At 39.4% G+C, this 24,390-nt stretch overlaps 5 protein-coding genes across 5 annotated transcripts; 1 reads left to right on the plus strand and 4 right to left on the minus strand.

Moving 5' to 3' along the window:
* Window positions 1-4,941: 4,941 nt before the first annotated feature.
* K444DRAFT_499241 (uncharacterized protein) lies at window positions 4,942-5,229 on the minus strand (the record flags this gene model as incomplete). Its single annotated transcript, XM_024873321.1, has 1 exon — window positions 4,942-5,229. A coding segment is annotated over one exon (288 nt), but the record flags the coding sequence as incomplete, so codon positions are not given.
* Window positions 5,230-6,294: 1,065 nt separating this feature from the next.
* Window positions 6,295-8,327, minus strand: K444DRAFT_665013 (DUF605-domain-containing protein). The gene is made up of 4 exons (XM_024887035.1): window positions 8,107-8,327; window positions 7,961-8,061; window positions 7,784-7,911; window positions 6,295-7,735 (listed from the first exon to the last, which is right to left on the minus strand). The coding sequence occupies exons 1-4, from the start codon at window positions 8,207-8,209 to the stop codon at window positions 6,643-6,645; spliced, it is 1,425 nt and encodes a 474-aa protein (XP_024734632.1). The 5' UTR covers window positions 8,210-8,327; the 3' UTR covers window positions 6,295-6,642.
* A 315-nt stretch (window positions 8,328-8,642) lies between these two features.
* On the plus strand, window positions 8,643-10,171 carry K444DRAFT_533433 (thioredoxin-domain-containing protein; the record flags this gene model as incomplete). Its single annotated transcript, XM_024875152.1, has 2 exons — window positions 8,643-8,792; window positions 8,837-10,171. The coding sequence occupies 2 exons, from the start codon at window positions 8,643-8,645 to the stop codon at window positions 10,169-10,171; spliced, it is 1,485 nt and encodes a 494-aa protein (XP_024734633.1).
* Window positions 10,172-10,345: 174 nt separating this feature from the next.
* On the minus strand, window positions 10,346-11,183 carry K444DRAFT_533437 (ribosomal protein S5 domain 2-like protein; the record flags this gene model as incomplete). The annotated part of the gene is made up of 2 exons (XM_024875154.1): window positions 10,346-10,823; window positions 10,897-11,183. The coding sequence occupies 2 exons, from the start codon at window positions 11,181-11,183 to the stop codon at window positions 10,346-10,348; spliced, it is 765 nt and encodes a 254-aa protein (XP_024734634.1).
* Window positions 11,184-17,767: 6,584 nt separating this feature from the next.
* On the minus strand, window positions 17,768-20,655 carry K444DRAFT_653813 (HET-domain-containing protein). The gene is made up of 6 exons (XM_024885899.1): window positions 20,466-20,655; window positions 20,220-20,346; window positions 20,069-20,184; window positions 19,715-19,999; window positions 19,488-19,649; window positions 17,768-19,397 (listed from the first exon to the last, which is right to left on the minus strand). Exons 1-6 carry the CDS (start codon window positions 20,559-20,561, stop codon window positions 17,775-17,777), a joined length of 2,409 nt encoding a protein of 802 aa, XP_024734635.1. The 5' UTR covers window positions 20,562-20,655; the 3' UTR covers window positions 17,768-17,774.
* Window positions 20,656-24,390: the final 3,735 nt, after the last annotated feature.

Below are 24,390 nucleotides of genomic sequence, written 5' to 3' on the forward strand. Positions count from 1 at the left end.
AATCAATCTAATATTCGGTTAGCAACTTCTAAAAAGGTCGGTAATTAGTAGTAGTTAGCTAGTAATTCAAGCCCTAATTACTAGCTTCTTCTAAGTAAGCTTTTAACTTATTAATAAAAGTAAAAGAAAAACAATACTCTTTATAGATACTAAAGAAATAATATATAGTAAATACAAGTATATAAAATAGGCGAAAACGCCCTATAAAATAGATATTTTATATTCTTTTAAGAATCTTTATAGTACTCTTATTATATACCCGAATTATCTTATTAATATTTGGATTCCGGACTAGTTTCTCTAAGAACTTACTAGTTAAAGGCTTGCAATTTACTATATTATATACTTCCTTAAAGCTATTATATACCTGTAAATATACCTAGCCTTAGTAATACTTATAATAATATCGGGAGATTACTAGTATTATATTAGTAATATCTCGAAATATAGTAATTATATAAAAGATAGGCTTTATAGACTTTCTATACTTGCCTAAGTTAGCCCATTTAGTAAAGGCCTTAAGATAGTAGATATAAAGAAAATATATAGTCGGGATATATCTATTAGTATTAAGTAGCTATTCAAGTAATATAAATTGGATTGAGATAGTTTCTTTTACTAAATTAATATAGATTCGGAACTAATCCAGTTTTAAAAAGTCAAGAACTAGAAATAGTATAGAAATAAAAGCATTCTATATCTCTAATAAAATATTAGCCTTAAAGTTAAGTTTAGTATTTTTATTTAAAAAGTAAATACAAGTATTATAATATAGCTTATTATTATAAAAGGGAAATTACCAAATAATATTATACTAAATTACTTATAGTATATAACCTTAAATTATATAATAAAGAAGTATTACCTTAGCTTAAATATTATTATTATATATAGAACTAATATTCTCTTATTAGTATGCCTCGGCTTTAAGTTTAGTATACTTCTAATTAAAAGAAATATACTAGTAACTCATTAGTAAAACATTACGAAATATAGCTAGTAAAAGAATCTTATTAAACTAATATTAGAGAATAGAAAATAGAGCGCCGCTACCGTATCTAGGAAATATAGTTTTCTTTATAGGATCCTATATAGAAGAAAAGAAAATATAAATATAAATATCCTTATAACTAATTATATAACCAAAGTAATAGTAAGGCACTTTATAAAAGGCTATCTTCTGGACCTTGGACTAGTCAGAATTCATTATAAAGTCAGTAATATTTATATATAAATATATAAAAATAGAGATATTTTATTAAAAACGAGGGTATAAGTTAACTTGAATTCCTTATTAGGCAAAAGAAAGGCAATTAGTATACCTATAAAAGCTATTAATATTATATTATCTTAAACCTTTATAGTAGTTTATCTAAGAGTAAAATATATATAAATACAAATAATAGTCTAAAATATTAGCTACCGATTCGGTATCGTTTTTATTATAATTTACCCGTAATATATTAAAGTTAAGCTTATAAAAGGTACTATTATCTGAATTATTATTATTATTATTTATAACCTGGCTATTAGGTAAATAGTTATTATTATTATTTATAATAAGACTAGTAAATATAGCTCGCTAGTTAATATCCCTAATTACTATATGTTTTTACTAGTTTATTATTTACTCTAGATATAATAGTTTACTATTTTATTTACTAAGACTATAATTCGAAAGAAAATCGCAGTATTATAAAAGTATAATATATTATTTAGTAAAATAAAAGAGATCTTATTTATTATTAGACTCGGTATATTATTTATTTATATATCTTTAGAAATCGAATAGATAACGAGCTAGCTCCGAAATACAATTAATTAGTAGCTTATTAGATCCAGTAATCTCGGCTTATAATTAAGCTTCTAATTCCGCCTCGTTCTTACTATTACCCTTACCCTTATTTTTAGTCTCAGTATCCTTATTATTAATAATTTAGTCATTCTCGGTATTATTATTATTCTTATTAATACCATTATTATTATCTAGATAAGGCATATTAGGAGTCTTTTCGGAAATAAAATCGGGATTATTACTATTATTATTATTACTATCCGGAAGTAGTTAGTTCAGAAAATACCCGAGACTAGGCTAGTTACTATTTGCGAAAAAGGAAATATTTGCCTATAATTTACTATATAGCTCCTGGCTATTAGGCTCCATTTCACTATTATATTCTAGGAAACTATTATTAAAATCATTAATACTATAATTACTATTATCTAGGGTTATACTATATAATAAGAGATTATAACTCGATAAGAGATCCCTATTCCGGTCTCATAAATTTAGAGGTTCCAGATTAGTACCCTAATAAATAGTTAGTATTTAGAGAATAGATTATTAATTCCCTTAAGATTAACTAATAGGTTCTAATTCCTTATTACTTATATATTATAAATACCTAATCCTATAGGCCTCGCCAAATTCATAGCTCATTTATATAATAGGCTCTATAGAACATATATATATCTGTCTCTTATTTCTCGGTTATAAATATCTAGGAGATTTGTATTTATAGTAGATTTACAGGAATATAGTTATTAATTCAGTAGTAATTAGCTAGAAAGCCGCTATATTTTCGGAAGAATTATAAGATAGGATAGTACTTATAATACTTGGGCTCAAGTAAAGAGTCTTTTAGGTCTCGCTAGGGATCTCTTAGGTCTCTCTATAATATTTACTATTAGGTAATTATTATTTAATATTTCGTTCTCGGATTCTTATAAATAAGCAAATAATAATTTCTTATTTAATTAGTAATAACTCGGTACTTTGCCCTTGAATTCTAGCAGATTTGCGAATAGCAGGCTCTTATATTATATAAGGCAGGCCTATATTCTATAATAAAAGTCCTATAGAATTAGGTATAGATCTTTAATATCTAGTTAATAATTCTTATATATTTCGAGGTCGAATTAATAGTATTTGGAAGCCGAGTAGCTCTATACTTGAAGTACTTATAGTATTTAAATATTCTTGGATATAGTAAGAAGGCAATATATATAAAGAGTTAAGCTATTATATAATTAGAGTTAAAGAGGTCGGTATATCTAAGGAAGAAGGTTATAAAAAAGGAGGAGGTTATTAAAGAGAAGGTTATTAAGGAGGAGGTTATTAAGGAGAAGATTACTAAATAGTATTTAAAGAAGCTAGGAAAAGGCATATATTAGTTATTAAATCTATAGCAAATAGAAGGAGCTTGAGGGAATACAAGTAAGCAAATAATAACCTATTAAATTAGGATCTGGAACTTATTAATACTTTTCCTACTAGTATACTTATCTAGTTATATTACTTTTATACCTTATTTCTTTCTTTTCTTCTTTGCTTTTCTTTAGGCAAGGTATTTTTAGAGAATTAGATTCAGAAATAAAAGATTAAAATCCGGTAATAATTTACTAAAAGTTCGGAAATAAAAGGCTATTAAAGAATTAGCTTATTTAGGAGTAATATCTAAAAAAATTATTATTAATTATACTAAGAGTAAAAGGGATTTAGATTCAGGAAATATCTCTAGCCTTAATCTCTAAGCAAGTTCCAAACTCTTAGTAATAAATTTATTATATATATTATAATATATTAAATCCTAAAATATATACTTTCTATTATAATATATATAATTAATTTAGTACTTAATTCGTAGCCTTTTAGGGCCTTAAACTAATATAAAGAAAGTTATTAATAATATAATATCGGTTTTATTAAAATATATATATTACGTATATTATACTTTTTCGGCTCTTAATATATATATTCTCGCTATAAAATCGTAATTAATCTACTATATAACTAATACGTAATATATAGCTATAACTTTTTAAAAACCTGGCAATATATAATTATTTCGGTACCTAACTTATAGCTATTCGCCCGTTATTTATTAAGTTATTACCGACGTTACGTATATTACGCTTTTTCGGCTCTTAATACGTATACTCTTGCTATGAAATCGCGATTAATCTGCTATATAACCAATACATAACATATAGCTATAACCTTTTAAAAACCTGGTAATATGCAATTATTTCGGTACCTAACTTGTAGCTATTCGCCCGTTATTTGATATCGAGTTATTAACTATATGATTTTGGTAAGGGAGCTTCTCGCTAACGTGTGTTTTTCAAAACCGCCTCGCTTACGTGCCCGCTTTTCAGGCATTTGACTTCAAAGCGAAAAGGGCTAGAAGCAATCCAAAAAATTTCAGAGAGAGAAACACGGTGATTATTTTCAGAATGGTAGAGCTGTAGGCCAGGCGACAGGTTCCCGGCCGAACGACTTCAGTTAAGCATTGCGTAACCTGGGGTACTGCTTGTGGTTGGTAAGATGGAACTGGCAAATACAGATATGGGCAATTATCATTTCCTATCATCTCCACTTTGGGATCGTTATATAGACCAGAGATCGTGTAGAAGCCAGGAACTGCCGTAGAAGCGTTCAGAACTTGGAGGGCGCCATTAGTGGTGTTATAAAACGACTCTGGGCATAACGTAAATAGGTCACCCCCGGAATAGCTGAGCGTTGCTATGCTCAGTGCTGTGTTATTTGAGTCTGGACTTGTCCAATTCAGCACAAATACGATGTTAGGCCTCAGTTGGTCCGTGTAGTTGAGATAAATCTCATAGCAGTCAAGTAAGTCCAGGCTTTCCCAGCTCGCGGAAGTATTGTGGGCCCGGAGCAAATTCAGCGATTCCTGAAGAGAATATACACTATCAAGTTCCGTACCGGGGATCGGGAGTGTGGCAAGTGGTTGATGACCCCATTTCCATTCCTCAACGTCATCTATGTTGATTGGGAGGTTCACGATGTCAAAGACTAATTCTGGATCGAAGAAATCCTCGGAAACCGCGACTTGGTAGTTGCCCCTCTTAGTATCAAGAACAAAAAGCAGCCCGTTGTATCTATATCATCAATTTGAGAATTTAGCAAGATTTGAACACTTACAGTATGTGTAGAGGAATTCCAGACGCTGCGAGGAACAACCATATTAACTTTCGAGACCACTTCACTCTCAAAAGGTTTCGCAAAGATTGTCTACCAATGTCTATAGATTGAAGTTTGGAATGGGCTAGGTCAATCTCGGCTCTTGTAGGAGATGCGAGACATTGCATTGCGTAGTTTGAAGAGACAAATGCAACGGCTGCAATTCCGTTCAGTAGCAGAGACCCTTGAAGCCGCGTTCGACGTACTGATGAACAATCCAGACTCGTATATAGAACTCCTAGGCCGTAAGGTCCTTTGTGCAATTGAATTACGGCGATTAGGTGAACAGAGAATCTTAAACCTGTTGCTAATGTCCAAAGCAAAAGCATGCGCCGCCATTTCTGCTTCCATTGCTGTCGAGCCCGTGCCTTGAGGAGTACTGCTCTGTCTGGATCCATGAGCGGGGAGGTGACCTTGTTGAGAGAGATTGATTCAAACATATCGTGCGAAGCCCTTGATCCGGGGGAGATATTGAGGAGAAGGACAATAAAGAGCAAACCATTGCGATGGCCCTGTCATAAGTTTACTGGAGGTTATGGTGGTTTCCACTCGCTAGGTTGCGTGGCCTTGTGGATTGGGTCACGCACACACATTGAGCTGAACAATAACTGCATGCTGATTTGATAAGTTTCTCAGAGGTGCGATATTTGGTTTTCAACACATATCCAGTAGCACACTGTCGAGATGAGTGGGGAAGTCTGCCTTGAAGGAGGTCTCGGAACCGTATACTGCTCCAATAAGTGGTTGGTCGCTCATCATAAAGCGGAGGCATAACGGCGGGCCTTGATAGCGCTGGAGACTGGAACTTTGAGGAAGAGACACGGGCCGCCAGGGGTACCAAACATTAACGGGTTCTAATTCATAGTCCCCACTTTCCGTTGGTTGAACGACGGCCGGGAAGATATAGACTAGTGAGACGTCGGAAGAGGTGAGTGGAGAATGAAGTCAAAGTGTCCATATTTCTTGCATAGCTCCATTCTTACACTAATGGAGTTCTTGGCAACCCTGTAGCGAATTTTGTCGTCTTGGATCTAAAATCCAATTCATATCATGTGCTTGTCGCATAACTGATCGATTTTACTTCCTTTATATCAAAGTAAATGGACATCCCTTCATGTGTATATGTTACTCTTCTGCAAAATGAAATCCAATGGCTTCGTTGGCTGATTCTTCGTGTGGACTGCGCTTGAAGGCATCATTTCAGCATTTATCGGAGCGGCTGGGAGTGCTCAGCCTCATAGCATGATAGTTGCTTCTTTCCGACCTCGAGAGAATTTTCATCGACACCAACATAACAGCCTTCGCCGATACGGCCGACGACCAATAGAACCATACTCGCTTGATCTCTTCATCTTGAAAGTCGTCGATTATTGAACACATTTTGATATCGAGTTGTTAATTATACAATTTTAATAAAGTAGCTCCTTACTAAGGTGTGTTTTTCAAAACCGCCTTACTTATATACCCTCTTTTCAAGCATTTGACTTTTTGTATAGAATACTTTATATAGAGTCCCTAGCAAGCACTATAGGGAGGTGTGAACAGTGAGTTCGACTTTGCCCGCTACTCGAATTATAACAATAACTGATATATTGGGTATTCGCAGTGTGCTTGCTAATCTACAAGATACAATCCTACTAACACAACGCTTCCCCGACCTACTCTGCACCAAGAGTTTTCAAAGCAGCCCTCAATTCCTTGACTGCAGTATCAGCATCCTCAAAATTCAGGGCTGAGATTGCCCATCTCGCATGTTTCTGCGCCTTTGCAATTGCCATATCATCGATAATAAGTTGCGTGTTCTGAACTGGAGGTGGAGCTTGCGCGGCGGGTGGTGGCTGATATTGTTGTCGTGGGGATTCATACGGGTTGTGGATCGGTGGAGTGTAGTGAACATGCTGCTGATTTGGGGGCGGTTGCTGGAACTGTTGCTGACTTGGGGCAGGCTGATGGAAATGTGGTGGAATAGTGGGCTTCTGAACATGAGAATGTTGGTCAGGGGTAATATGTTGCTCTTGCTCTTGTCTGATGTGAGGAGATTGCGTAGGTGGTGCTTGTCGGTAATAATCTTGAGGTGGCGGGCCAACTGGCTCATCGGGTAAAGTGGGAGGCGGGAATGATTCAAAATCCGGAGAAACACTAGCGCCAGGAGGCGCCGATGGCTGCTGTGGGAGGCCTAGATCGAGGATATCATCTGGCGGTGCAGTAGGGAGCGTAGCATCTCGTGATTCTGATGTGAAGGTCGGGACTTCTGGGAAATAACCACCACCAACCGATCCGTTTCTCGGATTGGGAGATTGTTCCAGGGGTGATACATTGTCATCTTGGACTGCGGTGTACGGGAAGCCATCTCTAGGGTATGGATCATATGGAGCTTTTGGCGAACCGCGTGCTGAAACCTGAGCGGAAGGATGCAGCGATTGGTCGATGGAAGATTGTCTGGCAAGACGAGCTTCAACTCTGTCCTGCTCGTCTGGAGCCTCTTCAACATACGCTGGTTGTGGTTTCGTAGGGGATCCAAGCATCTGGACCTCAGGGTCGTTCGGATCAAGCGCTGGCAGATTCTCCTCTGGTGCTGGCGTCTTCGGATTCGATTCGTTTGGATCTTTTCCCTCCTTCAATGCCTTGACTATTCGTACAGCATTCCATTTTGCATACTTTATCTTCGATTGTGTCTCTGCATCGGGAGGGGCCCAAATGTTAACTAGCTCAAGGAAAGTGGCGGCTGCTTGGAATGTGTCTGCCGTTTGCCTGTGGTATGTCAAAAGTTATGCCAGCCTTGAGATCCGAGAACCCTACTTTGTGACCTTGTCTGCCTGCACGGCTCTGTCGGCTCTCTGGAATGTTTCCAGTCCAAACTGTTCCACAAATGCCTGACCAGCCGTATCGTCTACTATCGCATCGTTCGTAGCATTATCGGCTTTGATCTAGAGCTGCTCAGCGTCTGCCATGGGTAGATCAAGGCAGCTTCTCTACCTGTTCCAGCTTGTCCATCAAGGTCGTCGTGTACTGTAGGGTTTCGTTGTCGCCATTGTGCAGGCCCTTTGAGAGAATCTGATTGACGATCCAGTATTCGCCTGCAGATATCAGCTTCTGTGTAGCTTGAAGAGAGTGCTACATACACCAGTAGGCCATCACAGGCTTGACCTTCTCAAGCTGCGCAGCTCTCACGATGAATCGTATGAGGTCTGCTGCCTTGAGCTTGTCTGGAATATGGGTCGCCATGATCGCTGACGATGTACAGAGGAGAAGGAAGAGGCTATTCGCAAGCAAGACGACGTTGATGTGTGGTTGCCGATGACGTGCGGGCGCAGAGAAGATCTCGATGGAGGGGCTGGGGAGTTGATGTTCAAGAGTGGACGAGAAATCGCCCAAAAGGGACGGTCCGGCAAAATGGCCCAACCGGGCAATTTGAACCCCGCTTCTTTCACGAGCTACCCCTGTACCGGTCGCGCTGCGCTTCGCTTTTTACCCCGGATTTCTGACCAGCACGCAAAGGTGGCCTTTTTCAACAGGACAGCTTGTCAACACCGCACAAGAAAACAAACATTATCTGCTCACTACTGCTTTTCCCTCCTGTCTCTGCCACTTCATGCACTGATCTCTCTTCCAGCTACTATAGCTTCACCAGTAGTCAATCAATCCACAAATCGAAAAGATGGTCCACACGGGAGCTGTCACCCTTGCAGCAGCAGCTCTTCTGGCAGCTTTGCCTGTCAACGCCGGTCTCTATTCGAAGAGCTCTCCAGTCATTCAAGTTGATGGCGAGAACTATGATCGTTTGATTGCCCAATCCAACTACACTTCTGTATGTACTTTCCACAAAACTGCTAGCCTCTTCTCACCCGCCAGATCGTCGAATTCTACGCCCCGTGGTGTGGCCACTGCAAGAACCTCCAGCCTGCGTACGAGAAAGCTGCCAAGAACCTCGCTGGCCTGGCCAAGGTAGCCGCCGTCGACTGCGATAAAGAGTCCAACAAGCCGTTTTGCGGACAATTCGGAGTGCAAGGTTTCCCCACGCTGAAGATCATCAAGCCAGGCTCTAAATCTGGAAAACCCGTCGTTGAGGATTACAATGGCCCGAGAACTGCGAAGGGAATCGTGGATGCGGTGGTTGACAAGATCCCGAATCATGTCAAGAGAGTAGATGACAAGACATTGGAGGGCTGGCTGGCGGATTCGAATAACACGGCGAAAGCTATTTTGTTTACGGACAAGGGCAAGACCAGCGCATTGTTGAAGTCAATCGCCATTGACTTCAAGGGAAGCATCCATGTGGCACAAATCAGAAACACGGACAAGGAGAAAGCGTCGTTGGAGTTGTTTGGAGTCACCAAGTTCCCAACTTTGATCCTGCTTCCGGGAGGAAAGGAAACCGAAGGGATTGTCTATGACGGAGAGATGAGGAAGGAAGCTATGGTTGCTTTCTTGTCTCAAGCTGCAACGCCGAACCCAGACCCAGCGCCAGCAAAGGTCAAGCTCCCGAAGTCCAAGGACTCCAAAAGGGCATCCAAAGCCAAGGAATCTACCAACTCTGCTGAAGATGCAGCAACTGCGACAGAGGAAGTCCTTGAGGAGGAAGCTACTGAATCACCATCTCCAGAAGTCGAGCACGAGAAGCCTATCGTTCTTCCCGAACCAGCACCACCGATCGATATTCTCGATACTGAAAAGGAATTGCATATCGTATGCCTAGGTTCGAAGACTGGAACTTGTATTTTGGTTCTCCTGCCAAACTATCCCGACGAAGTTGGTGCTGCGGCTGTGGGTTCATTCTCGGAGGTTGCTCACAAGCACAAGCAGCACAACAGGAAGCTGTTCCCATTCTACGTCCTTCCCGAGAAGAATGGTGGGTATGCTCAGCTTAAAGGTGCTTTAGGAATGGGCAACGGTCTGGAAATTATTGCTGTTAATGGTCGACGAGGATGGTGGAAGAAGCTCCCAAGTGATGGCACAATTGCAGCAAAGGATGTGACTGAAGAGGCCATTGAGAACTGGGTTGATGCCATCAGGCTTGGAGAGGGCGCGAAGGAGAAGTTGCCGGAGGGTTTGATCCCAGAGGAAGAGGAGCCTGTTGGGGAAGAAGAAAAGCCAGCAGAGGAACCAGTCGTCGTTGAAGAGGTCAAGGTGGATGAAGCGAAGGCTGAAGAGCCAACAGCTTCTCTCAAGCCACACGATGAATTGTAAGGGGACACCTCTTGGATTTTGAGGTGCATAGGTGTAAAACTAGCGGGCTATAATCCGATAAGGCATTCGGCATCTTATTCGTCTCGAGACACATCCATCTAATTTCCACTTTTGACACCAGAACTCCAGGGTATCACACATCCCATTTTCATGCAGTTTCCATACCTTCTCGCATTATAGCTGACTTCCCTCTAATATCTTCGTCCCTCTCTTCCTGACAACCTGATCTAAAATCTCCCTAACCTGCTTACACCCATCTACGCCGACCGCGAGCATCCCCTCCAACCTTCCAATCTGCACTCGCGTCTCCATAACCAACACACTAACGTCGTCCGTATCCCCAAGCGTAGCAACCGTCAAAAACGGTAATTCCTGCTCCTCCATATTATTCAAATCCAGCAACGGGTCTGCCTTCTCGTCATTGCTCGAATAGCTCGATGTCGAGCCGGCAGTACACGCGCAGATGTAATCTCGCATTGGGATTCCCGCATCGATGAGCGCGAGTGTTGAGGCGTTGAGGAGGGCAGCGAGGAGAGAGCCGTCCTGGGACAGGATGTGGAGAGAGAGGGTGATGGTGCTGTGTGGGTAGAGGTGTGTGAAAAGGGATTGGGAGAAGGCGTTTGCGATTGTAGTCTGCATTTCTTGTGTCCTCCTACAGTTTCACATAACCAATTAGCATATGCGAACCTGCGAGTAATTCTCAAGGAAAGAGCTGATGAACTTACTTATCTCCTCGTCCCCTCCTCTTCCTATCCACCCCACTGAACCCAGCAATTCTGATCGAAACTTGCACATCCGCCCTATCGCCCCCTGACCTATTTCCGCTGGTAGATTTGGCTTCCAACGGCCCAGTGACGGTGCAGATCACCTTCGTGTTGCCCATCTCGAGGTAGCTGGAGCCGTCTGCTGCGGCCTGGGTCGAGATCTGTGCGGTGAGCCGGCGCAGCTCGTTCCATCGTCGACCGTCGAGGCGCAGGAGCGCGAGGGAGTAGGTTGAGGTATCGAGTGGCATGGTGGAGAGGGTTGGTTGGATAGAAGTTGGGTGGATAGAAGGTGGGGGGAGGTTGGATGGAGGGTTGGAGCGGGCGATAATTTTTGGAGGACGCGATTTTTTTGAGGTTCGCGACTCCGCAAGGACAACTTCATTCGTCATCTGCACACCCTCTTTTTAACCTCCATTCCGGACTAGCTTCACAAATGGTGGAACCTGAATATATCTGATGCTATCTTGAAAACTATTTGCACCTGCCAGTACTCCAAATGCTCTGCCTCCGCGTTTCCCGTGTTTTTCTCTTTGAAGCATTTCGCGTTATCAATTCCGGAATTGTTTACATCGTCATGTTATTCAGTCCACCTCCCCTTCGTTTTATTTGCTTAGGATATCCTACTTGCTTTCTCTGGGAAGCACGCAATGCCAAGACGAAGCCTTTCCAAAGCTGCGCAATGCTAGAATCGCCTTAACTCAAATACAAGAAAACCTCACTTTCAGCTTCTCGCTGTCCGTTCAACTTCCAAATCAAGATCCAGCTCAGCTCGAAGCCTACAAGAACAAAGGCATCGGCCGACACGTGGTATAAGGCCTAGAATTGGCTAATAATACAGTGCCTCGCGAACCTGTTCCCACCATCCTTCAATGCCATCGCCGACGGCCTCGCACCATCATTCCAGACTGTCCGCACGTGGCCGACAACCGTCGCAGCTCTGACACCCAAACCAAGAGGGGTGCATTGCAACGCGGATTTGAGTAGTTGGCAAGCAGACTGTGCGAATAAGAGGCCTCCCTATCGGTAAATGATCGTTGACTGGATGGGTTGGACGGCTGGGTGCGACTTCAGGGAGCACGTTGCACGTTGTCGGAGCCTTGAAGGGCCTCTAAATAGGGTATCCCGAAGCTAATAGAGAAGGAGAGGAAGAGGTAAGCAAGATTGAGGCTCATTCTTCTTCAACTGTAAGGGTTGGAAAGTGAAGAAGTCTTCCAGGGCAGCGTAACGCCTTTTGACGGCAAAGCAGAAGATCGCAGGAACCAACAAAAACGAAGAACAAAGTGCATGCAAACAGAAATGTAAGACCTTACAATCTATAGAAGTCGTGGATGGCCATTCGCCTTTGTTTGAAGTCGTATGAACAATTGCAGCTTAATAATTCTCTAAACAAGTGAGCTATTTTTTCTGGTTAAATGAGAGAGTACCTCACAGAACTAAACTCGTGCGTAAACCAACATTCCAATGCCTTAGGACTTTAGCTTGATCTTCCATGCGCACCTCATTCTCGCTTATGACGCCCAAGCCCCAGTCCTTTCTTAAAACCGCTCCTTTTCCAGGCGAACCACCTTCCCCTTATACAAACCTCTATATCCGCCATCACGGTTCCGCAATCGACTCGATCGTCATAACCACCGAAGCACCTAAGTTCGTCAAAGCCCAAATGGACGGAAAACGTATCACGTTCACCAGCGCTTCTCACGAAGGTCGGAAAGGGGGATTGACGCTTCGCACGGGCGGAGAGCAGCATGCGGGGTGGGAGAAGGTAGAGATCGTAGAGGATGGTGGGAGCGACGGACTGCCATTCACCAGAGGCGAGGAGGATCCAAAGGATGAGGTATTGGAATTTGAGAAAAAGGCTGCTGGGGAGAGAGTTTGGAAGGGATGAATGGTTTACGTGGACGGTAAGTGTCCTATAACCCATTGTCATTGCTTTCGCAATATTTTGCATCTATGCCCTCAATGTTTCAATACAGCTACTTCAAGTCAGTCTTTAGGCGCTAGTTGTAGAGAAATGCCCAACACACCAGCAAGCGCAAGCAAGCGCATGGGCAAGTCTCATGGCCGGAGGTGGGAACACCTTTGGCTATCTTGTGGGATTTACTCCCCTCCCAGAGATTGCAAAGCAGTTATGCTTGACACGGTTCCAATGGCTGTGCATCATTGCTTTGTTCACGAAAAGAGCTCCGAAGCGTTGCCCCGCCCATCTGTCAGGGGTCCAGGACAGTTCCTTCGAACTTTCAGGACCATGCCACTCAAGATTCGAAGAGTCTTTCACATTTAGATTTTTGCTTGGATGGCGGGTTTCCTTACCTCTTCTACACGACGACGTGAGTTCTTTCTGGAGACAACACTTTGACTATCTGGGCTAACCAATAGGTAGCTACGTTGGTGATTTATGTATGCCATCATTATATCCTCAATGCTATTGATACTAATTGAGAGACAAGATTCTAATGCCACGTCATTGCGTACTTCGGAGACGTTTCAGCTTCCTACAAATACCATGCGCAGTATTAGCACCCAAGTTGGCACATTCGCGACTTTTCTATCAGCAATCGTCGCTCTTGTCGCGAATATTCTTCTCCAATTCATTATCCGACCAACTACTCGTAACGATTCTTCGCCTTACTCCGAGTCTCAGCGGCGGAAATCACTTAATTCGAAGATCCACAATTGCCCAAATCTGGATTTTGGCGCTCGTATCTTTCGCCATCCTGATGTTTTCTGCACTCTCTGTAAAGACCCATATTGGCGGCACAGTCTTAATTACTATCAATGGTTTCGTGGACCATGACTTTGTTGGCTCCATATGCGATCATTGGTCAAGAGTTAACAAAAAGTAAGACAGACTGCGAGAAACTGACACGGCAGCCCTAGAATCACCGGACGAGAATTAGGTGGGTCTTATCATGAGTCTTCATAATATGGTAGTTCCAGTCTCGCAAATTGCGGCCGCTCTGGCCTGTAGTGTGATTTTCTGGAATATCGGATAGTCAAAATGGTCTTGCTTGGTGTCTTAGAGCGGGTGGATTTAGAGCGGGTGGATTGGCAGCTTTGGGGGCTGCATGGACATCATTGTCTCTGGAGGAGAGTTGAAGATAGCATAGAAAACACCGTCTTATATTAATAACGGCTACCGACCGTGTAGTTTCTCTCACGATGCAGGGTAATAGTAGATACGTGTATCTTGACAACTCATATTTCGAGATATAGTACATCTAAGCAGGGTGACCCCAGTGTAGTTGCTATGCTTCGTAAGCTTGCTATCCTGAGCTCTGCCCCCTGTACTGTCGTGCTCACACAGGCAACCTCCCGGGAAATCTTCTCCGGTTGCTAACTCTGACGGAGGATGGCAGTGATAGCAGTGCTGATAAATAATTTGGAGGGCAATAAGATTAAACTGCGGGATGTCGAGCAGATATTTACGGTTTAATCGTAGAAATGTCGGCCACCGTGCCGGGGGAGGGCGCCCTTGCATTGCACTACGCAGTAGGCATGGGAAGTTTTGTCTCCTTCGAAGCATCGAACAACCCTCGGACCCTCCTTGGAGCTTTTCGAACACCGACAATTGCTCAGTGCCTGCGGCCGAACTGAAAAGCGACCTTTGGGTATTTTCCGCTCACCCCAGAGCACATGAATGTACGCTATTGACCTATTGCCTATCCCAAAATTCCGGAGTTCTTGGGATGGGAGTAGCCGGATATTGTACTACACATTGCCATTAATAGGATAAAGGGACAATTCGAAAGTAGAGTAGCTTTTCAAACCAACTAGAAACTGAATATCTTGTCTCCCGCACCACCCACCCACTATTCCGTTCTGAGATCTCCAAAGATGCCTGTTTTTAGGAAGTGGTCAGACTGGCAATAGCAGAGGCAACAACAGAATATTCATAACAAGTCGCTGATCCCCGAAAGCGAGAAGATTGAAGATAATGAGAGTGAAGTTCCCTTGAGTTTGCCTTCCTCGGTACAGATTCCACGGAAATTGCGTCGGCTCCATCAAGCTCTTGTATTTCTTCTACGGACATTGTGTATAATTTTATTGGCATCTCTGGCAGCTGAAAGTGCCGAGCATGTTTCCATCTGGTCTGGAAAAGCTCTATCGCCCGATCCGCAAAGAAAAAAGTGCTGGCACATCCAAGCTCTGCAACATCTTCCAGCTTCTCAGTTCCTAACTTGTACCCACATTTGGGCGATCCCTCGAGCATCGGGCATGAACCAATTTTCAACTGCCTTATCTGCGAGAATACCCTTTTCTATCCCAAATCGACGAAATACGCTTGAGCGAAGGGCCCATTCATCGACTTCAGTTTGGCGAGGCGAGATAGCAGAGTCTGAAACAGCGAACTGGATTCCCACGAATGTGATGGACGTTGAAAGGTGCCAAGCTTATGGACCTAAGGCAGCTAGGGGGCTGGGAGACTAGTGGGAGGCTAGTGGATTTTGTACTTATTAAGGGGCTTCCCAGCCTTCGATAATCAGAGAATTAAGGCCTCTAAACGCCTGAATTTGACAGTGGAAAGCGAAGGACGGTCTGCCAGCAAGCCAAGCCCTATATTCGTGCCAAATTCAAGACTAATTATGGCGTGAATGCGCGGAATCGAGAGCCTTTGAATTAAGAAATAGAGATCGGAAACGAGAAAGGCAAGGGTTACAAATCTTAGAGGGTCCTATAAAGTCTATATAATAACCTCGAAAATCTGTAGCTTGGGCTACTACGATATATAGAATATAATTACAAACTTGCTATAATAAAAGAAATAATATTATAAATAATATAGCTTTAGAATTAGAATTATTATATTTTATATTTATAAATTTATATAAATATTATTTATAAATACAAGTATAAAACTAATAGAAAATTAGTTCTCTTTTATATAATAATAAAGAACTAGCTAGAAAGTTAATACTAGAAATTCTAAAACTTATATAAAACAAATATACTTTTTTTCTTGTTATATATATTTATATAAGTTATAATAGCAGAAATAAAATACTAGAATAATACTCAAAGATCTATAATTCTAATATTCTATAGAATCTAAAGCTAAAGAGAGAAAAAGAAAAGTGAAATATAATAATAGATAAGTAAATATAGCTAAAACTATTAAAAAATACCGAGCTTAGTTTAAATTATAGCTCGGAACCTTATCTAAAATCAATTCCCTTACCTAAAACTAATTATATATATATTATTTATATATATTATTATTTTGTTTTTATTTATAAATTATTATAACTTTTAAATATAAAATATTTAATTTATTTAATTTATTAAAAATATAAAGCTCTTTTTTATTAAATATTATATTAAATATAGTTATATTATAATATAATTAAATTATATAAAAAAAAGAGAAATATAATATAAATAGCTAGAGCTAAATATAATATATATAACTAGCTTATAATTATTATATAATATTAAATATATGTATATATATATATATATATATAAATAATAAATAAATAAAGTTTATTTTATATATATATTTATATAAATTAATTAGTTTTATATATAATTATATTTAATATTTGTATTTAAAAATATTATTAATTATAAAATATATAAAATAAAATAATAAAAATATTTCTTTTCTTATTTAGTTATTAGCTTTTAATTTCTTTATATATATATATATATTTATATTAAATCACTTTCGAGAAATATTAAAAAAAGGTTTAAAATTTAATAATTAAAATTTTAAAAGCTAGAAATATTAGTATTTTAAAAACAAAAGAGCTTATTATATAAGGCTTAAATATATTCAAACTAATTAAAGTTATAAGATATATAGTAAAATATAAATAAAAATAAAAACAATTTAAATAATTATATTAAAAGTATTAAAAAATTTATATTTTTTTTTATATTTATTTTTAATTACATAACCTAATAAATAATTATATTATTATTAAAAACTAGCTTATATTTTTTTATTTAAATTAAAACTAGTATTAAAATAATATTTAAATAATTTATTTTTTAATAAAAATAAAAAAGGCAAGTTATATATAAAAAAACTTTAAAAGAATTTATAATTTAAAGAAAAAAAATAATATAAACTTTTATTTTCTATTTATTATATTAATATATATTATTAATTTTAATATTTCTTTATTTATTTTTATTTTATAATATTTTTTAAAATTATTTAAAATAAAGTTTTATATATTAATTATTAAAGTTTATAATAGAAAATAAATTTTTATTATTTATTAATTTCTAATATTTATTACATAATATTTATTATATAATATTATTATATATAACTTAATATATAGTTAGTATTTTCTTAATTTAATATATAGCTTTTTATTATTATTATTATTATTTTACTATAATAATATTTTTAAACTTTTTTAACTAGAATATCGGAATTAATATTACTAGCAAATATAATTAAGCTAGCTCGAATCGAGTATAGAAATACTTACGAGTATTTCTTTTTTATTATATAAATTTAAATTTTCATATTATATTAAATATATTATATATAATATTATAAAATCTCTTTATAATAAAATATAATTTTAATTATAATTATAAATATTAATAGATATATCTAAGTTAATTATTATTTTAAATTAATAAAATTAATTTTTTAAACTTATTTAAAATTAAATAAAAGAAATTAATTAAATAAAATAAAATATTTTATTATATTTTTTATATATTAATTAATTACAATTAAAATTAAATAAATAAATAGTTTAAGTATATATTTCTTTAAACTTCTTTTTTAAATTAAAAGTAATTATAATGCTTTATATTAGTTAAATATTAATTATATAACTTCTTATTGCAAATTCTATTTAAGAAAAACCTGACATCTACTTCAATATAAAACTTCTTTTTGAACCCAAATCCCACGCCCGCAATAGACATTCTCTTCCTGAGCCATCAAACTCAATCTTGAGAAGTCCTCTCCGAATGGATGTTTTCTTTACTGTATAGACAACGAGACAGATAATGGCATCCGGCTCTCGGCGCTCAAATAAGCCTATCCGACTCTTGCGAGCCTTCGGAGCTTTCTTGTCCGCGGCTTGAATAGCTTTGAAGACATCCTCGCGGGGTTCCCCATACGTTCCTATTACCAAGCACTCAAATTCTCTGTCCATTAGCTTTTGGTGGAATTTTTCCAATGAACATGGCCCTTTCGATAGGTTCACGTGTATAGCCTTAGAAGGGATCTGCCTGGACGGCATGTGTGGATCCTTCACCCAAAATTTCAGCTTCTCAGGGTTGAGGACATATGCGTCGAAGCGCAATTCGACTGCTGTAAGAAGCTTCTGTATGATGAGATGCTTGTACCGTGCTAACTCTGTCAACCATGCGAAGTCTTTTGGGTAATCTCCTTGAAAGCCTATCCGCACAGAGCCCAGGTAACTGGTCCAGCAGTAAGGAAGGTCCTCCCTTAATCCGATTTCGCCAAACCACCCAGCCCATGACCAAGACGGGAATCCTATCCTACGTTGTGGCATGGGATTATCGTATGGAGTCCAGGGTAATTGCCTGCGCACTGACAGATTTTTAGGATTCTTCAGTTTTGGTCCAGTAAATCTGTGTATTTGATGTGTCCAGGCCAGAGCGTAGCTGAGATGGTCTAGATGTACCCGTCTAACGTTCCCTGACATTGCGATTGGGAAAGGAATGGGTATTCCAGCTAAACTAGCTATCTTTGCGGTCGTTATGGCGTAGAAGCGGGCAATACCTGCAAATGCGTTCAAGACATCGTCCTTATTCGTCAACTCTCTTTTGGTGTACTCTTGGATGTAGTATTGACATCTGCGGATGTTATCAATCTTGCGATGATTCGCTTCATTTCGCCTCACGTCGAGATGAGAGTATTTGTTTGAGTTACCGCATATGAATTTCCCGGCGCGGTGATAGGCCCTAAAACGTTGACCAGTTTGGATGTGGAGAATTTTCAGGTTGCTCTTGAAGGATTCCACGCAATTCACTGCGTTACATTCAAAATGTGTTTGATAGTCGGTGAAGAATAGGCGACGAGTCGAAAACAGTCCTTGATAAGTCCATCCTCTGGTCGACCATTTGGACTGGCTAATAGAGATATGCGGGTCAGGCATTGTGGATATAAATTTGTACTCCCCGATTGTCGTACATTGTCGTTGCCGGAGCCGGGGCCTTGAGCTTACGCCAGGCAGCCCATAGTTTGAGTCAGATCCCAATACAAAAATTGTTACCTGCGAGCCAGCGTAGACGTCCCCCATACGACTACACTGTTGTTGCTTCTCGGTTTCGCTACTCTGATCAATGCAATACTTATCTCCCCGGAGGAAGCGGTAGCCAAGGGCTTTGGTTACCTGGATGGCATCCCGAATAGTGAGTGGAATTTCGTTGGGAAGCCTTGATACCGATTTATTCTCAGGTGCAGCAGCAGCACAATGAGTTGTTTTGACCACCATAGCCGAGGTCTGATTTGAAACGGACTTCTTCAAAATGAGATTCAGCTTCGATTTCGGTATGTGTGGAGAGGTGCGAGCGACCGGCCGGTGCCTTTTTGCCTTGGTCTTTATACATACCTCTCTTTGCGGCGTCTCGTTCCCAGTTAGTGCCAATGTTGGCATTTTACTTGGGGCTGGGCTTCCCCACACGTAGCTGAGAGCTACGTATTTGTCGACAGGGCGATGGTCCCGGATGATCCAATCCTCAGAATCACAGTCAATCACCTTCATTCCGTTGACCTGAGGTGATTTTGGGTTGCAAAGGTTTTGTGGTGCTTGCAGAACTCTAACCATCGTAGAGCCACATTAGGGTCGAATTTTTCAGATACTTGTTGGGGACTGAAGATTTCTGATTGTGGACATCCTTTGGGTATAACGACAACCATTCCATGTGACGCTATATGCGCCTGCAGGTTATCTCGCCACCCGCGTCCGAATGGGACAACAGCGATGTGATATGGTGCATTGTGTTTCCGGAGTACGTTCATCGAAGTTTGGAAATCGTTAACATGGGTAAGATGTCGGAGGTGCCGGAAGATATGTATCCGGTCGCCAAAATAGTTCCCTTTCCATTGCGAGGAATCTAAACTCTTGACAAAGGGTTCTATCCAAGGAGCATGCAGTTAGCGGCAGAGTGGACAGGTTGTAGAGGGTGGAACATTTCGATAGCGTTTCCCAACGTTCACGACCAGCTTACCGTGCCAGTCAATTCGTCCCTTGCAGCCCATCCACTGGTCGATTTTGTCCCAGGGTATGCGGGAACACTTATTGCAAGCTGATTGGTTGACGAGAGACATGTATGGCGAGGACGCTTGTTGGTAGGATTGCTGCGATCCCTAGAAGACTCGCGGCTGTCATGCCGTGTCCTCTTTCCTAACACTGAATGCTGCGGTACGGGAGGATTATATTTATTGTGTTCACTTGTGTTACCGGAGGTCTATACGACATTGTTAACGAATGCACTGCTACAGGTCCTGGAGGCCGTCGTTTCAATTTAAGAGCCGCATCGTCTCATCCAAGCAGCGGAACCCTTTTTGAAGGTAGTGGAATACTCACAGGTTGTCTTTGTTGGAGGTGGTTCGTACGGAATCTTTCCTGCGATAAGCTGGTTCCTGTTGTCGATATGGTCTTTCCTGGGTGTCTTGAGTCCATGGCGTCTCATTGGGTCGTGTGGGTTGGTATCGCTGTGTAGCTTGGTATCGTTCGCATGTGGCTTATGTTCGGTGTGGCTTGGTATCGTTCGCGTACGGCTTCTCTTGTGTGGTCCCTGTAAGCTTGTGTCGTGTGTCACGGTCAACAGCAGTGACTTACTTTCTCTGATAGATCTCCTCGAAGGATACCCGGCAGTAGAAGTCAAGACTGAAAATATATTCTGGGTAAGCGGACGTGGGTTGTTGAACTCTTATAAGTGTGAGATGCCCCCACCCTTCCTTCCTCCCACCCCCTTCCCACCTAATTATAATTCACCATCCGGCGCGTACCAAGCCTGTAGAATGGCACCGAAGTCGAGAGAAACATTACATTGGGGAGATCCCATCACCTATAGGTCGAGGCAGAGCACGGTCGTCATTACAAGGCATATTCCTTAAGTAAGGCACCCTGCCCAAAAACAAAAGCAGCACACCTATTGCGCCGAACCTGGGCGAACATGAAAACAATATCCCACTTGAAAAGCCAAAAACATACAACCAAGAGTTGTAAAACAATACAAAAATTTGTGAAGTGTATACTTAAATTTACAAGAAGTAAACGATTAACTTACTGATGATTTTTTTTTTGGTGAGATTACTAGTTGGAGTATTTAGTAGGATTCGATTGCGGCTTCCTCACCCGCTCTCTTGAAATGTCGGATGAGTTACTATACCAAGACGATAGAAGGCGCACTAGACCAAGCTGGGCCGTCATCTGTACCCTACAGTAGCATTCACCCCGTGGACACGCGTCATTGACGCGTAAGGCGGGCGTGAGCTTCTAAAATATTCTAGAAACGGAGCAAAGGATTACTTAAATTAACGATCTTTCGACTATCCCCTCATCTGCTGAGACATGTCTACATTAGCGGCCGCATGAAGGCGATGTGGTGTGATTAAAGGAAACTTGTTTTTATTGACTCAATTAGGAATAAATTAGTGCGGCCGCTAATGTGGACATGTCTCAGCAGACGAAGGGATAGCAGCACTTCGAGGGCGCGTTCTGGCCCTAGCAATCATCACAACACGTCTGACAAAATCAATTACCCAATAGGAGAGCTTGAAATACATAGAATATACAATGATATGATCCATGAACTCTTTCCCGTCTTACCGAACATGGAAAGCTGAATCCCTCGGTGTCTTGGTACCGGCGGTGAGTCACTAAGCCTGAAACAGAAACGATTCCCTTAGCCAAGATCCTTTTTTTGGCCTCCGTACCGGGATTCGTTGTTGGTTCCCATCCAGCCTAATTGGAAGCCGGCGCCAGAAGGGGCTCAAATGGGCTCCATTCCTAAATATAGCCCTGTCGTCGTCACCATCAATCTGTCTCGCTAAGTCTCTCGTCAGCGCCGACTTTTCCGCTAAAGTTATTCCAAGGCCAACCCATCTCACTTCTACCTCTAGACATCAGCAATCAATATGTCAAAGACTGTTCAAATTTCAAATACCTTTTCTACGATTTTGTCTAGATTTGACTCTGTCTTCTCACAAGGCAGCCGCTATTGACTAGAAGAGCTTGTGTTGCACATCGCTAAAATGATGAATCATATCAGGACCCAAGCGTGCTGCATTACTGTCCACTACTCCAATTAGTAAGTTAAGTACTGCACTGGGTGGTCCACACCCGCAGCGCTTTTCATCTAATAGGCAGCGCTTTCCCATATAAATCGCCCTCTTGCTACAACAAAGAGGATCTTCAATCTTGACCTGGCAGGTAGGAGGGTTCGAAGGGGCAATAATGCCAGACACAGGGCTTAGGAAACTAGAGGTTGCGGTGGGCAAGCTCATAGGACGGAACTGAATAGCCTGTAGCCGCAGCTGTTGACCTTTAGATGCATTTTCTCGGCAGCTCAGCTCTTCTTTCCCAACCCCCTATTAAGCGCGCATATCTTCGATTTTAATCAGAATCTTCCCTCAACCCACCATCTCTAATCCTCTGCTGCATCCTCATTTTATTCCGAGAATACCATTATCCACGGCGCCGATGGGACAAAAGATTATTCATCTAAAAGAATTAATATCTTTCCGAGGGACTTCAGGAGAAAGCTTGTAAGAATTTTGACAGACTCCTTGAATAAAAAAGGCTCCTGACACTGAAAATCTCGTGCACAATGTTGCATCCCAAAGAAAGCGGTGTGGGGCATGTTGAACTAGCTTAATAATAAAGCTAGGGTCACGTGCTTGCAATGTAAACCAAGTAAAATGTACTGAATCGACTGCTGTTCTACAGTGGTAAGTAGCCCGTATATATAGCCCTGAACCCCCTAAATCACATGTACTAAACCCCTATGCCAGCTGAACCGATTCCAGCTATACAGGGCATTCCAGCTGGACAGGGTATTAAGCCCCATAGCACAGCCCCATGGCGTTCGGTTCCAGGGCTTACTAAGCCTATTAGGGCCCCCAGGCCCCTAATTTCAACAGGGCAGTGCGAGGCATTACAGTCATGTGACCTTTAAAAAGCGAAACACCCGACGTTATCGTAATGACAGTTTTTCGGCGGAGGAGCACTCCCTTCAAACGCAGCCTGCCCGCCATTAACCTGCCAACGGCTATAGCCCATTTGAGTATTTACGCATCATGTCCAGTAGTTGGCTGACTATTAACAAAGAACTCTCCGATTCTGGTATTGCTATAATAGGAGAGATCGACTCGATATTAATCGAAATCCTCGCACTAGTAAAGCCAGTCATTTAGTAACGGGGAATCCGGCAAACTTTACTCAAGTGGAATAGTAACTGCGATACTATTTAGTATATTAAAGAATTATTCAAGTTATTTAAGTTATTTATAAATAATTTATAAATAACTTGAATAAAATAAGAGTAATAAATATCTTAAATAATTTAAATAAAATAGAATAATTATTTATAAATAATATAAATAATTATAAATAATTATATAGAAGTTATATAGAAATTAATATATATTTAAATTTAAAAAAAAGAATTAAGGTATTTACTAAATAGTTTTATATAAATTAAGCTAATATTTATATAAGGCTATTTAAATGCAGATTTTCTATAATAAATAAACTAATTATTATTAAGGTTTAATTCGCTTATTAAGTACTATTATTACCTAATTAGATAGTAAAATAATATTTAGTAATACTAGATACGGGCTCTTTTAAAACTATATCTAATTAAACTAATTTAATTATATATATAAATAATATATAAATAAAATAAAAGTAACGGGTTTTTAGCTTAAATAAAATAAAAATAATAGCTATTATTTTATTTTATTCTATTTATTTAATATACTAATACTATTATTAGTTATTTTGAAATTATAAGTTTTAAAGGCTAAAAATATATATATTATTCTAATAAAATATAGAAATTTAAATCAAATATTATAATCTTATAAACTAAAATATATATAAATTACTAATTTATTTATTTCTATAAATTTCTAATAGCTTTAAATATATATAAGATTAAAAATAATATAAAGAAATATATAATAATTATAATAAAGAAAAAATCCAGATATCTTTTTATTTATAAGGGCTTTTATAAATTAAATAAATTTAATATAAGTAATTTAAACCCGCTATTTATAAGCTTTATAAATATTAATTCTTTAATAATTCTTAATATAAATTCCCTAAATATAAGTATTATAATAATTTTTAATATAAATAGAAAATAGAAAGATTAGCTATTAAAAGTATTAATAAACTAGAAATCTTTTTATTATATTAAGAGATTTAAGAAAATAATAAGAAATTTATAAATTTTAATATATATAATATTAATAATATTTATAAGAAATTAAATAAA

This window comes from Hyaloscypha bicolor, assembly GCF_002865645.1.
Source record: "Hyaloscypha bicolor E unplaced genomic scaffold K444scaffold_115, whole genome shotgun sequence".
NCBI classification, from domain to species: Eukaryota; Fungi; Ascomycota; class Leotiomycetes; order Helotiales; family Hyaloscyphaceae; genus Hyaloscypha; species Hyaloscypha bicolor.

What these genes read in the sequence shown, in the direction of transcription:
- K444DRAFT_665013 (XM_024887035.1), bottom strand. Translation starts at nt 8,209, where the DNA reads ATGGCGACCCATATTCCAGACAAGCTCAAGGCAGCAGACCTCATACGA. An exon ending in TGATGGACAAGCTGGAACAG is followed by an intron (nt 7,912 to 7,960) that starts GTAGAGAAGCTG and finishes GAGCAGCTCTAG; the next exon opens with ATCAAAGCCGATAATGCTAC. An exon ending in CAGGCAGACAAGGTCACAAA is followed by an intron (nt 7,736 to 7,783) that starts GTAGGGTTCTCG and finishes GACATACCACAG; the next exon opens with GCAAACGGCAGACACATTCC.
- K444DRAFT_653813 (XM_024885899.1), bottom strand. Translation starts at nt 20,561, where the DNA reads ATGGACTCAAGACACCCAGGAAAGACCATATCGACAACAGGAACCAGC. An exon ending in CAGCAATCCTACCAACAAGC is followed by an intron (nt 20,185 to 20,219) that starts GTCCTCGCCATA and finishes TCAACCAATCAG; the next exon opens with CTTGCAATAAGTGTTCCCGC. An exon ending in CTGAAAAATTCGACCCTAAT is followed by an intron (nt 19,650 to 19,714) that starts GTGGCTCTACGA and finishes AAATCACCTCAG; the next exon opens with GTCAACGGAATGAAGGTGAT.